The sequence below is a fragment of the Microtus pennsylvanicus genome, chromosome 19 (assembly GCF_037038515.1).
Source record: "Microtus pennsylvanicus isolate mMicPen1 chromosome 19, mMicPen1.hap1, whole genome shotgun sequence".
In the NCBI taxonomy this organism is placed as follows: Eukaryota; Metazoa; Chordata; class Mammalia; order Rodentia; family Cricetidae; genus Microtus; species Microtus pennsylvanicus.
In genome coordinates this window covers 22099974-22114359 of record NC_134597.1, presented here as the reverse complement: position 1 = coordinate 22114359, position 14386 = coordinate 22099974, and the positions used below count along the sequence as shown (strand labels likewise).

Below are 14386 nucleotides of genomic sequence, written 5' to 3'. Positions count from 1 at the left end.
TGTTTGTTTCCTCTCCTACTTCTACTCCAGTCAAAAACCCGGGATCTGGACACCGAAATGGCTCAGCAGGTAAAAGCTCTTGTTGCACAAACACAACAGCCTGAGTTCAATCCCCAGATCCCATGCTGCAAAGGAGGCACCTGAAAGCTGTCCTCTGGCCTCCACATGCATCTTGTAACAGGTATGTGCATGCACACATACACATGTACACACACTGTAATAAACTTAAAGATCCCAGAATCTTGGGAAGACACCAGTGAAGCTCTTGATAAGGAGCAACTTATAAATGGCATTATGATTATTTCCTCTCACTTATTCAGGACAGACACAAGCAAGGGGAACACATACCCCCATAATGGGGAACAAAGTTTCCATGTGAACAGAGACAAAGAGATGGTCTTGTCTACTTCATGACTTCTAGGATGATCCAGGTATGTCTAACACATAATCCACAGCCCACAGTTCATAGCCCATAGGTAACTGATAATGGCTATAAATGTTACCCAACATAAAATAGTAAATTTAAGAGACTATTGTATTTTTTTATGTGTGTGTGCAATTGTTTTTCTCAAGTGTTTAAGCATTTACTTTGTAGATGGCACTGTGTCACAATGACAGAAAGTTAGACATGCCTGGCAGAAAAAAAAACAAAAGTTCTCCTCTTAAGCAAGCCTATCAGAGGATAGCCAGGACCCAGCTCAGAGTCCCAAGTTCCTTTAAAACAGAAAGGGGGAGGAAAGGGCTTAAGCAGCAAACAGCAATCAACATACTAAGAATGCCAGCAAGCATAAAAGGAAGCGTCTCTCTTTATGATTCAATCTCATTCACTGCCCTTGTCATCTCTTCAAGTCACAGTTCAGCATACACATAATAAAATGCAGTTCAGACAATTAAGTGGCCTGAAATAACCCTTTCTGTCCAGGCAGCTTATTTCATGAGGTCATTCAATAAACTTTGACAAAGTTTGAAAACTCCTATCTATAATTTCCTGAAAACTAGAAGCCAATGGAAGATGCAAGTCATGAAAAAAAATGCTGTTATTTAACTCCAATGGTGAGTGGCCACAGGAAGAACTCAGCTTAAGTAAGAGGCCCAAACCAACCTCACACTCATCTATATTGCTAGTCTCTCCTCAAAGCACCAACAAGCAGAGAGACGAAGCACTCGACAGCAATGCAGAGTTCACAAACCACTATGTCTCATTTTTACAATCACCTTACTCCCTAAAAATGAAGACCTTGAATGTCAAAGTGAGGTCTGATAATATATGATTCCAATTATAAACTGCATCACAGAAAACATTTCTAAATCAACAGTACTGAGCTTCCTATATTTTTACTACTTCCTCTAAAAATGTTCAAAATCTGGCTGTCTTCACAACGCATTAATATTCAAACCTCAGTAACATAGTACTTTAATACCCGAGAGAGCTCAGCAAGTGCTCCAAAGGGAAGCATATTTATCACAGGTAACAACACTCACCAAGGGTCAGTTCACAAGGAAATAAATACATCTCCAGACTCTGTGAGAAATCCGCCAGTTTCTATGCACCACAAAGAAGCTCTCTAAAAGCTTTTACGGATTGCTCAAATAGCATCCATTCTTAGTCCCTCATGTTTTACAGCTCATCTGTCACTAGCTGGTCAGGCAATAAAAGAAAACCACACTGGAGGCCTCGAAATGAAATATGCCTGATCCTATAGAGGGGGAAAGTCACCAGTGTCTACAATATTTTCCAAAGCCAGGCCTTCTTGAAGCTTTGTTCTATCCAAAACTGAGAATTTGCTACTGAATAAGCTACTAGCAACAACAGAAAATACACAGAGTTTGACCTTGTCCCTTTACAAGAGCAAGGGAACACTCTGGGAGACAATCTTTATGAAACTGAGGCCAGTGTTGACCCACACAGGATAGCCAGGGAGATGGTCTGTCCCAATACTGCCTGCCAAAACTGGAAGAGGCCAATACAAGGAAATGCTCCAAGCATTGCTCAAATGTCACAACAGCTAAGTAGGAAAGAAAGCCATGGTCTGTCCATAGGATATTCCAGAGTTTCATGTAAGAAACAAATATCCTTAACAGATGAAACTTGAACTACCACTTCTCTTTAGGGTCCCCAAAAGCAGGGAAGCGGACAGCCTGCATTCCATGCTAAGACTCAAACAAAGTCATGATGTCTGAAGTCATGAAATAATAGAATGTTTTAATTCCAATCTTCTCTTTGGTCAGACTCTAAAACTACCCAGACCAGATCAAACCAGAATCATGTCAACTGTGAAGCTAGATAATTTGGTACATGACCCAATTCTCGGGACTCTGTCTCTCCTCTTACCCATTCCATTGTACCACCTCTACCACCTCTCCCTACCATCTCAATCCTCAAAAGCTACAGTCAAAGTAGAAAATCCATTTCAGAATTTCCCCTGAACCAGCAGAGAGATCACACACAGCAGGCACTCAATTAATCTGCGGGAAATAAATATATAACCAGCATAGTGCCCATCAATGCAGTGTCTAGGCTGCTTGGAGTATCTAGGCAACGCTGGGGATTAGCCTGGCACAGGGCAGTGAAGGCTGGGGACGTACAGCTTTCATTTCCACAGGACTTATAAGAAAGCTGAGTGTCACTGAGGGAAGATACCAGGTGGGAAGGAAAAAAATAATTATGAATGATAGGGCAGTGATACATAAAAAGCAAATGAATAACGATGCCCTTGATTCTTCTTGAATCTTCTTTCTTATGGAAAAACTAGACAATGTTCTCCACGTCAATGGAAAGCTGGTGCTTCACTGTGCCACTCGGTTTCTTTTCTCATCTATTCAAGCGTGTATTTACTGTATTCCCACACTGAGTCAGGTGCTGACCGGACATAGGGACACAGAGAGAGAGAGAAGGGGTTGAAGAACGCACAGTCCAGTAGAGAGACGCAAACAACTCAGGGATAAAACGCTGTGAATGCTCTACAGAGATGGGCAGGGAAGGAAATGTCAGGGCTGTGTCTTACAGCGGGTGGTCACCATCACACTGGCGGGGAAACACTCCCGAAGGAGAAAACAGTATGAGCTGAGGGCAAAGGCAGAGGGGACTGACTCCAAAAGCCTGTGAGCAAAACTGAGTGCTGGATCACCACTGGGCCCATAACCACAGAGGTGCTTCAAGGCCTGTGATGAATGAGCCAATACCAAGCAGTTAGCCCTGAACACATAGACGTATAAGCAACACTAAAATCAACTAAGCAGAATATATTTATAAGTGTGTGTATGCATGTATGTGTGACAATAACAACTGAAGAATAAGAGACCTTGAATTTGAGGAGTAGCAGGGAATAGACACAGAGAAGTTGGATGGAGGGAAATGACATAAATACAGCATTCAAACATGAAATTCTTAAAAGATAAATAAAATAGCAAAATAAGTATTTTTTTAATTAGGAGAAAAATGAAAGTCATAGCACAAATGGACTTGTGGTCTAGGCTAGGAATGTAGCTCTCAGAGTAATGAGAACCACTTGGTGTCTAAGATAACGAGGAAGAGTATGAAACTATTGGAGGTATGATGACACCCACCATTAATCCAAGTACTCAAGCAGACACCCTGAGGCCAACCTGGTCTACATAGGGAGTTCTAGTATATTACAGATTGAGCCTGTCCAAAAAGGGGAGAACAGAGATCTGAGATCTCTGGAGGAAGTATGATAAGGAAGAAGTCAAAAGGCACATTGTTTAAATCCCCAGCACAATAGAAGAGGTAAAAGAATCATATCAATAGCAATGAAACATGGAACAGGTCAGAGAGAGGCAGAAGTGGGGAGGGGGCACTCGGAAAATGAAACTAGAGCAAGGAGAATGAGATTTCTGCTTTTGGTTGTGAGGCGCTGTTACTGGAGCCTTGTGTCCATGTCGCGCCAAGGGTGTGGGAGGAAGACCAGACCATGACAGGATAAGAACTAGGGCTTAGCAGGAAGGAATAATAGTCATAGCCTGGGAAAGAGTGACTACAGCTACCAAGTACTCCATCTCAGAGTTACTCTGTAGATGGCACTGAGTGAGCCAATGTACTTCCAGAGAACTCTTCCAGGTTCCGGGAAAGGGCTTGGTGACACCAAACTGCTCTGGAAAAGAGAAAGCACTGGACTGTAAACTTATGCACCACTAAGATGGAGCACCAGGTACCTGCCAAGAGTCTGCTCAGATTCCACTGCCCTGCTACACAGGAGACAGGGCCCCAGATTCTCATCCATGAAACAGGAAATTAAATAAACCTTTCTTAGAGGCTGCACTGCTTCTTCCTTTTAGGGAAAAGAGCTTGATGACCTCTAAGAAGAGGCAGCTCTTTACCTCTCAGGAGCAATCAAGTATTCTATGGCACACAGCTGAAAGGAAGAGAAAAGCTTGAAGCAGTGATTTACCCATTTGATGCTCACTCAATGGCTGAAGAAGGCCAAAAGAGGTTTAATCTTCAGTACTTGATCTATCAGACTAGTGATTACCAAACATTTATTAAGTACTTTGTGATGCACTAAGCACTTCATGCTTCCTTATTTAATCCTCATTGAGCAATCCAGAGGTAGATACAGACACTACATTAGTCTCAACACTTGTAGTTACTGATGGAGGACCAATGAGAAAAAGCTGACTTTAATGTATTTAGTCATTATCTCTAAAATCTAACCAACTACTGCTGATAGAACAATTATGGGTGATTTTTCTCCATCTCCATTATCTATAATGCTATTTCACTATCGCCTTACTTAAAAAAATACTATTAAAGATGAAAAGAGCTAAATGTTTTCCTTAAATAAAAGCTTATGAGCTATTACCTTTTCTTCTTCACTTCCTTGAAAGGGAAAAGCAGAGAACAGCCAATTACTAATCTCTATTCGAAGTTACTAAGATGGAGAGGAACAAATAATTAAGAATCCAGAAATTCTGTTTCTGACCAGAGAAACACAGCTAAAGGAGAACCAAGCACCAACATTTCCAAGTGTACAGAATCATCTTCTCTCTACCTCCCACACCAACTGGAATGGACAGCAGCTATCCGGAGAGGTAAGGATGTAAGCAGTCAAGAATCAGATGACGTGAGAAGCCAGATAGCCAGGTGTTAGATAGAGTTGGGGGTGTTGGAGGCAGAGAGGTGAGAAAAAACTCAGAAGTAGCTTCTCGGAGCATACCACAATGACAAGCTACAAGTGGCCCAGAAACAGTTAAAACTCATCCTTAAAAAATCTCATGTTTAGGGCCAAGGAGATGGCTCAGCTGACAAAGGTGCTTGCCACCAAGCCTGACTCATGAGTCCACCTGGTAGAAGGAGAGAACTGACTCCCACAGGTTGTCCTCTTACCTCCACACAGGAACCTATGCATAACGCACACACGCCCCATTTAAAAAATAGTAATAAGAACTCATGTTTAGGAGCTGGGATGTGGAGTGTCCTGGGTTCAATCCCAGTGGCATATAAACCAGGCTTACTGTCACATTCCTATAATGCCAAACGCACGAGGAGGATCAGAAATTCAAAGCTATCCCCTCCTATTTAAGTATTAAGTCAGCTTGGGCTACATGAGACCTTATAACCAAAAAGTCAAGGATTAGGAGCGGGGAAGAAGGAACTAGATATTTCTCAGTAGTAGAGCACTTGCCCAGCATGTGTGAGAACCTGCTTTCAAGTCCCAGGACTGACCAAAAAAAAAAAAAAAAAAAAAAAAAAACATAAAACTTTAGAGTTTCATAAATTCAGATAGCTTTGGGGATATAGACAACTGTAAGGAAAGGCTAGCACAAGCACTGACAGGCTATCATTTATAAATTGTTACAGTGATGTGACATTAAGTCTGTTCCCCAAAAGTGAGACAGGAGGCCTACAGGAAAGGATTGGGGACAGCCCTGCTGTCGTTGTTGCAATTAACCAACCATGAGGTAAAGAATCATCTGGGAAATAAGCCTCTGGGCATGTCTGAGGGGCTGTCTTGACTTGGTTAGCTGAAATGGGAGGACTCTCCCCCCCACAGATCCCATGTATATGGAGGAAGGAAAGGAGGGAGGGAGGGAGGGAGGGAGGGAGGGAGGGAGGGAGGGAGGGAGGGAGGGAGGGAAGGATGGAGGGACGGAGGGAGGGAGACAGACAAGCTGGCAGGCAGGCAGCTGGACACAAGCACTCATCACATCTGCTTCCTGGTTATTCTGATGAGATCAGCTGTTTTCTGCTCATGCTACCTTGACTTCCTTGCTATGACGGACTGTACCCTTGAGTTCTGAGCTGAATAAACTCTTTCTCCTTTGAGTTGCTCAAAGAAAAATGAAAAGCAACTAACTCAGGCAGTGTTTGTATAATGACAGATGTAGGCTACCAGGGATATATCCAGAGTCAGCCTGACAGAAAATACTCACCGTGAACAGAAAAGAATTCCACCACAGGGGAGAGCAGACTGCCAACTAGACCCACAGCCTCAGAAATGCCGGAGGACACCTACCTCATCTGGTGTATCCTTGCCATCTGGTTGTGTGGCAGCCGCCCGTCGGGCAAGATTTCCAGCGCGAATGTTGCTGAGGTTGATCTGCCTCTCTGGAGGAGGACCACCACGGGGCTGCCCTCGGACAATGATGGCACACCCAGAGAGAACCTACACAGGTTGAAAAGAAGAGAATGGTGGTCTGAAAATAGTATCACATAATGTAAGCTGTATGATAATGAATCCCCAACATCTAGAACAGCACCTTGCACCCCAGGGTCCCCCAAATATATCCATAGAATGAGGAAATGAACAGAATTTGGCTTGAATTTTGAAAGAGAACTTATCTACAAAGAGCCTTCGTCCAGCCAGATTCAGAAATGATGGACTCAAAAATATAAGTAAGAATTAAACAAACAACAGAAAAGCCATAAATAAACAGAATGGGATAAAAAGACACGAGACACAGAGGTTAAAGACCTTTGTAATTTTATCCCAGCATGCATCAACACTGTTCTTTTCAATTATTAACAGGTTAATATCTCCACACTCTCCATTCTAGAATGAGGCAAACCAGAACACTTAAAGAAAGGGAAAGCTAAAGAAAGGAACCCTACATAATCAGGGCCAAGGGCAGGAAACACCAGAGCCTGTGCAACATCAAACGAGATAGACACAAGTCCTGCTCTCTAAAAGCCCACATCCTGAACACTAACATTCCTAAGTGTGTCGGCTTCTTTCTACTCCTGCCTAAGAAGCCTAAACAAAACCTATTTGCAACTGTGGAAAGGCTCTGAAGTTCACTGGCATTAACTTTTAAATACCTGAGGGGCTGCAAAAGGAAAGATTTTGAGCGAGAAGAGAAAAAGAGGCACGCAGTAAAAAGACACAAGCTATCAAACTGCCTCTGACAGACAGCGGGGCTCACTCAGTCTGCAGGGTTCTCAACTCCATGCTTGGACACAAACAGCTACTGGAAGGTTAGTGTGGAAGGCTACTGCTCAGAGGAGAGCCCTGTGATGGAAGCTCCCTCTGAAGGAGTAAGAGGGGAAGACTCTTCCACACACCCACTACTGCTCAGAGGAGAGCCCTGTGATGGATGCTCCCTCTGAAGGAGTAAGAGGGGACGACTCTTCCACACACCCACTACTGCTCAGAGGAGAGCCCTGTGATGGAAGCTCCCTCTGAAGGAGTAAGAGGGGAAGACTCTTCCACACACCCACTACTGCTCAGAGGAGAGCCCTGTGATGGATGCTCCCTCTGAAGGAGTAAGAGGGGACGACTCTTCCACACACCCACTACTGCTCAGAGGAGAGCCCTGTGATGGAAGCTCCCTCTGAAGGAGTAAGAGGGGAAGACTCTTCCACACACCCACTACTGCTCAGAGGAGAGCCCTGTGATGGAAGCTCCCTCTGAAGGAGTAAGAGGGGACGACTCTTCCACACACCCACTACTGCTCAGAGGAGAGCCCTGTGATGGAAGCTCCCTCTGAAGGAGTGAGAGAGGACGACTCTTCCACACACCCACTAGCAGACCTTCTTCCTCTCCTCAACTAATGCTTTAAAAATTTGAAAAAGTATCATAAATACATGATTCAGAGAATAAGAAAAGTAAAAAAGTGAGTAACCACTATGCACGAGCCAGAACACTGCCAGAAGTGTTGGTGGTTTGAATGAAAATCCCCCATGGGCCCACTATTAGAGGTGTGGCCAGCTGAAGGAAGCACGTCACTGGGAAGCGGGCTTTCAAGTTTCAGAAGTTCAAGCCAGACCCAGTGTCACTCTGTTGCCTGCCAAACTGGATGTACAACTTTCAGCTCCTTGTCCAGCACCGTGTCTACCTATCAGCACCATGACGATAATGGATTAAACCTGTGAACATGTAAGACAGACACAATTAAATGTTTTCCTTTATAAGAGTTGTTGCGGTCACCGGACAGTGCTGGCACATGCCTTTAATCCCAGCAATGGGGAGGCAGAGGCCAGCCTGGAATACAGTGTGAATTCCAGGACAGCCAGGGCTGTTAAACCAAGAAACCCTATCTCAAAAACAAACAAGCAACAACAACAACAAAAAAAAGGAGTTGTCATGGTGTCTCTTCACAGCGTGACAAAAGTCTGTACCAGGGACTGAGGTACCGCTGTGAGAGGCCGGACCAGGCTTTGTTTGGAGAACTACGGAACACCTTGGGATTCTGGACTAGAAAAGCAGTTGAATGCTTTAAGCAGGGCTTCATGAGCATGAAAGACAGTGGTGCAGAGGGTGATGTGGACTGTGGGTGCCTGGCTCAAGGGGTTTCAAAGAATAATATTAGTATGTGGCATACAGACCGATTTTGTGATATTTTTGCAAAGAATGTAGCTGCTTTCTGCTTATCCAAGAAAAAAAAAATCTACCTGAGGCTAAATTAAGAGCTTTGGTGGAGATCTCCAAACAGCCTAGTTTTGACTAAGTTGTTTGCTTTTTAGTGACCGTGCTTATGCAGACTTGTAATGAAAAGGAGAAAACTGAGCAAGAGAAAATACAAAATGTACAGTTTGAGGAGAAAGGGGGCACCGGGAAAGAGCTAAGTCCCAAGTTCAAGGAGACAAACAGGTCAAAGAAAAGCCTGACATTAAAAGGAATAAAGGGAGTGGTGATCTCAAGGCAAGATCCCACCCAGCTAAGCTTCCAACTTGTGAAAAGGAACTAAAGAAAAGCTCAGAGGCAGGTGCAGTGGCACAAGTCTTTCATCCCAACGAAGGCAGACACAGGTAGATAGATCTCTGAGTTGGAGGCCAACCTGGTCTACAGAATGAGTTCCAGAACAGCCCAATGTAGGCAGTAAACCACCAAAAACAGAAAGCTGGGCCAGGCAGTGGTGGCGCACGCCTTTAATCCCAGCACTCGGGAGGCAGAGGCAGGCGGATCTCTGTGAGTTCGAGATCAGCCTGGTCTACAAGAGCTAGTTCCAGGACAGGCTCCAAAACCACAGAGAAACCCTGTCTCGAAAAAAACAAAAAAAAAAAAAAAAAACAAAAGAAAACAGAAACCTGGTCAAAATGTACTTGAACAAAAAGGCCATGTTCTAGTCCCAGCAAATAACAGAATTTGGCAACTGTAGCCATGTGGTTCTGACTTTAGAGTCACGGATATAAGAAAGGGATATTCACCTCGACTAAGCCACTGAGGCCTGGCTTATGTCAAGGGCATCCCTGGATGGAGGCCCAAAGAGGCCACTGTATGAAGTTATGAAGGCTAAGCCTCCATTGCCTTAGAAAACCCAAAATGTGCTGGGCGGTGGTGGCGCACACTTTTAATCCCAGCACTCAGGAGGCAGAGGCAGGCGGATCTCTGAGAGTTCGAGGCCAGCCTGGTCTACAAGAGCTAGTTCCAGGACAGGCACCAAAGCTACAGAGAAACCCTGTCTCGAAAAACCAAAAAAAAAAAAAGAAAAAGAAAAAAAAAGAAAACCCAAGATGTAGCCGGGCAGTGGTGGCGCACGCCTTTAATCCCAGCACTTGGGAGGCAGAGGCAGGCAGATCTCTGAGTTTGAGACCAGCCTGGTCTATAAGAGCTAGTTCCAGGACAGGCTCCAAAACCACAGAGAAACCCTGTCTCGAAAAAGCAAAAAAAAGAAAGAAAGAAAGAAAGAAAGAAAGAAAGAAAGAAAGAAAGAAAGAAAGAAAGAAAGAAAGAAAGAAAGAAAGAAAGAAAGAAAGAAAACCCAAGATGTTAGAGATGCCAGAGTCACAGGATACCGGCTAAAGAAAGCTGCTAACAGGGAGTGGAACCAGCCCAAGAAAGAAGTGTGCTGCAGTCAACAAAGTTTAATAGAGTTGGAGATCTGCAGTGTTTTGACATCACAGAGATGCAGAGTTTGGAGTTCGCCCTGCTGGTTCTTAGTCTTGCTTTGGTCAAGTATTTCCTCATTACGCTCTTTTTCCTTCCATTTGGAATGGTAATGTATATCCTGTGCCATTATATGTTGGAAATATGTGATCTGGTTTATCATTTTGATTTTAGACAGATTACAGTTAAGAGAATGCATGACTTTGAGAGACTTTGCTTTGGATTTTTAAACAGTGCTGATTCTGTAATAGACTACTGAGACTTTTGAAGGTGGACTAAATGCATTTTGCATTATGATACGACTAAAAGTCTATAGAGGTCAGGGAGTGGAATATGGTCATTTGAATGAAAATGGGACCCATAGGCCCATAGGCAGGTGTGGCCTTGATGGAGGTGTGATTTTGCTGGAAGAAATGTGTCACTGGAGGTGGGCTTTGAGGTTTCAGAAGCTCAAGACAGGCCCAGTGTCACTCTCTTTTCCTACTGCCTGCCAATCTGGACGTAGACCTTTCAGCTCCATCCCCAGCACCATGTCTGCCTGTGCACAGCCATGTTTCCCACCGTGACAATAATGAAGCTGTAATAGAAATGTTGCTGTGGTCATGTGGTCACAGTGTGTCTTCATGGCAATAGAAACCCTAAGGACACCGCCCATGTCCTTTCTACTCATCTTCTGATGCCCACCACCACTCTGACCACGAGAGAATTGTTCCCTTGCTCTTTTGCACACTTGTGTTCCATTCATCTTAAGTATCTTTAAGCAACAGAACTTCATTTTGTCTATTTCTGAGCTCTACTAGTTGAGTCTTCTATATAATGACTTATTTATTTTACTAATTCTTTTTAGTAAAATCTATGCTGATGTGAAATACAACTCATTTTCATGACTATGGTATTTCATTGTATTACTCTATCACAACTGATCTAACCACTCTACTACCTGTTCATGAGAATTCTATCAAGCAATATGCAGATCCTGATATTTTTTAAACTAGCTCTCCAGTTGATGCCTCCAGTGCCCTAAGCACACAGACCTTGGCCTACATCACTCCACTGTGGCTACACAAGCAAAAACTTATTCCCAATCCAGTTATAAGAAAATGCTCTTTGGGCTGGAGAGATGGCTCAGAGATTAAGAGCACTGACTCTCCTTCCAGAGGTCCTGAGTTCAATTCCCAGCACCCACATGGTGGCTCACAACCATCTGTAATGAGGTCTGGTGCCCTCTTTTGGTGTGTAGGCACACATGCAGCCAGAACACTGTATACATAATAAATAAATAAATAAATCTTTAAAAGAAAAAAATGCTCTTTATTTTTAACCTTTCTTCCTTTTTAGATTTTCCTTTTTATTCAAGCATGTCTTTTGTGTCTGTACGTGAATATGTGCATGTATGTGCATCAGTACCCGCTAAAATCAGAAGGCATCAAGAGATGCCCTAGAGCTGAAATTACAGGCAATGATAAGCCACCAGGAATTGAACTTGGGTCCTATGAAAGAGCAGTAAGCACTCTTAACCACTGAGCCATCTCTAGAGTCCTCATTGTACAGAGGTCAGAGTCAACAGCACATCTTCCTCTATCCCTCTCCACTTTATTTTTTGAGGCTGAGTCTCTCACAGAACCTAGATTTCAATGATTCCCTAGCCAACAAGTTGCAGAAATCCATCTGCCTGTCTCCACCGCCCCAGCTGAAATTGGAGGAGCAGGGCACCATGTCTGGCTCTCTTATATGGGTACTGAGGATCAAATTCAGGTCTTCATGCTTGTACAGCAAGCACTTTACTGACTAAGCCACCTCCCTAGCCCTTTCAATTCACGTAAGATTCTCTGTGTATTCTTTATTATTAAGTATACTAATTCAATCTCCTAAAGGCTGATTCGTCATAACAAGGACTCCTATCTCCGATTGCTCCAGCCAGAAAGGACTGACATGGGTACAACTTTTTTCTGAAATGGTCTACCCATTGTTTACTGATGGCATTAAAGGCAGGAAAACACTGTGTCTGCAGGGCAATGTGGAAGAATGAAACCCATCTGGTAAGGAAGACTAGTTTTCCTCCTATTTATAGACTCTGAAATCATTCAAAATACACTATACCCTTCTTGCAGTTACCTATAACACATTTTTCAAGCATTGATAAACTGCCTTGCCAACAGTTCTTATTCAAGTCCTTCCTCAATAAAAATATTCTAAAAGACTTCCATTATTGAAACTCTTATACCCAATAAAAACCAAGGGAAAAATGCTTAAAATATCTACATAAAACATGAAAAAGAACAACATCCTATAAATCAGATTTCTATTTCATATTGCATCAAGCCAGTTTTCATAATAAACAGATGCCAGGTTTTTCAAAGTTAATTGATTGATTGATTGATTGCCTTTTCAAAAATGCTTATTAAATACCAACAATGTGTGGGATATTGTTCTAGGCAAGCTGCATATTTCAGGGGAATAAAAGACAAAAGTTTCTGTTCCTGGAGAGCTGACGCTCAAGTGGGGAGACAAACATACACAAGGAAAACGTAGCATTTATCATATTTTTAATTTCAGAAGAATAAAGATTGTGAGGAAACTGTCATGGGTAATTGATTTACCAAAGCTCTACTGACTGATTCATGTTACAAACTTTCATGAATAGAGTAATTATCCTTAATTGCTAATTTATAGGGCATAGAAAACAAGTCATATGGTTACCACTTTATTCAATTAGAATAATAAGATGACATATTCTAGAAAAATGATCTCAGGACTACCTGCTAGGAGGATTGTGAAACCAGCTGTCATAATGAGTCAGTCTGAATGAGGTTATGAATATGACCCTTCTCGGCTCTGCCTATAAAGGTTGCAGAGGGATGTGGTGGGATTCAAAGGATCTGGCTTCAAGGCACGAGTCAGACAGCCACAGGGGGAAAAAATGGGATTTCAAACTGTTCAAAGCCACTTACAGGGTCACTGGGAGATTTACGTACAGTGAAATACTATATGGAGAGCCAATAAAATGTTGGCCAGCAACAGAACACGACATTAAATCTTCACAAGGTTCTGATAAATGACTGCGTACACTTAACTCTTGAACATCCAGACCACTGTCATCACAAGACAGAAAACTAGATAATACACTCGCACTAGTTATACAAACACAATCATATAAAAAACTCATATAAACACTGGCTAGTATTTTTCCCAATTCAAGAGCAAAATCATCTTGGCCCAAGAAGGGTATCTTACTGGCTCTGCAAAGAGGACTGGCTTACCAGGGCATTTTTATCTCTTATAAAAGACATGTGACAAGGGCAACATTGACAACAGAAGGGCCAATATAAAGGATTAATGGCAGGCAACTGAAGATAGATAGAAAAACAGGTCCACATCACATCCACACACTTACAATCTAGTATACGTTTTGAACAAAGGTGCCTAGATAATTCAATGCAGAAAAGTAGAACTTCCAACATAGGGTGCAGCCACACACAGAAGGATGAAGCTTGATCTCTATCTCACACTATAAACAAAAGAAATTCAAAAAGAATCATAGATATGAAAGCAAGTCAAATTTAGAAAAGTCTGAGACCAAAACAGACATGTAATCTGCATAACCTTCCGTTAGATGATCACTTTTTAGATACGACACCAAAAGCACAAGCAACCAAAAGAGAAAGAAAGAAACAGAACTTAATCACAACAGAAAGCATTGTTTCAATGAACAGCAATACCATGAAAACAAGGCTGGTTTCAGCCGCTAGGCCCTAAGTTCCAAACCTCTGTATCACAAGACAGAAGGCAGGTGGGGAGTGGAAGAGGAAGAACAGCGGGTACAATAGTTGTGAAGCATATATAGCTCAGAACTGTTTAATATCCAGAAACATCCTAAGAAACTGAATAAACACAGAAACAACTGGAGATACTAAGTTTGGAAATTTTCAGTCTATCAGGGAACAGCATCCTGCCAACCAAAGCTATTGCTGCCAAAGGAAGAATCATCTCTTGAGAATCTGGCAGTCATTCAGGAGGGCTGGAGAGATGGCTCAGGAGGTGAGAGCACTGGCTGCTCTTCTAGAGAACCCAGATTCAATTCCCAGCACCCATATGGTTGCTCA

At 42.8% G+C, this 14386-nt stretch overlaps 1 protein-coding gene across 1 annotated transcript in view; it reads right to left on the bottom strand.

Moving 5' to 3' along the window:
- The window catches only part of Snd1 (staphylococcal nuclease and tudor domain containing 1), a 391403-nt gene that overhangs the window by 351327 nt on the left and 25690 nt on the right, over window positions 1–14386 (bottom strand). Inside the window, exon 2 of the mRNA XM_075953759.1 lies at window positions 6474–6623. Within this exon, the coding sequence (XP_075809874.1) occupies window positions 6474–6623 (150 nt within the window). The remainder of the gene's footprint in view (window positions 1–6473; window positions 6624–14386) is intronic.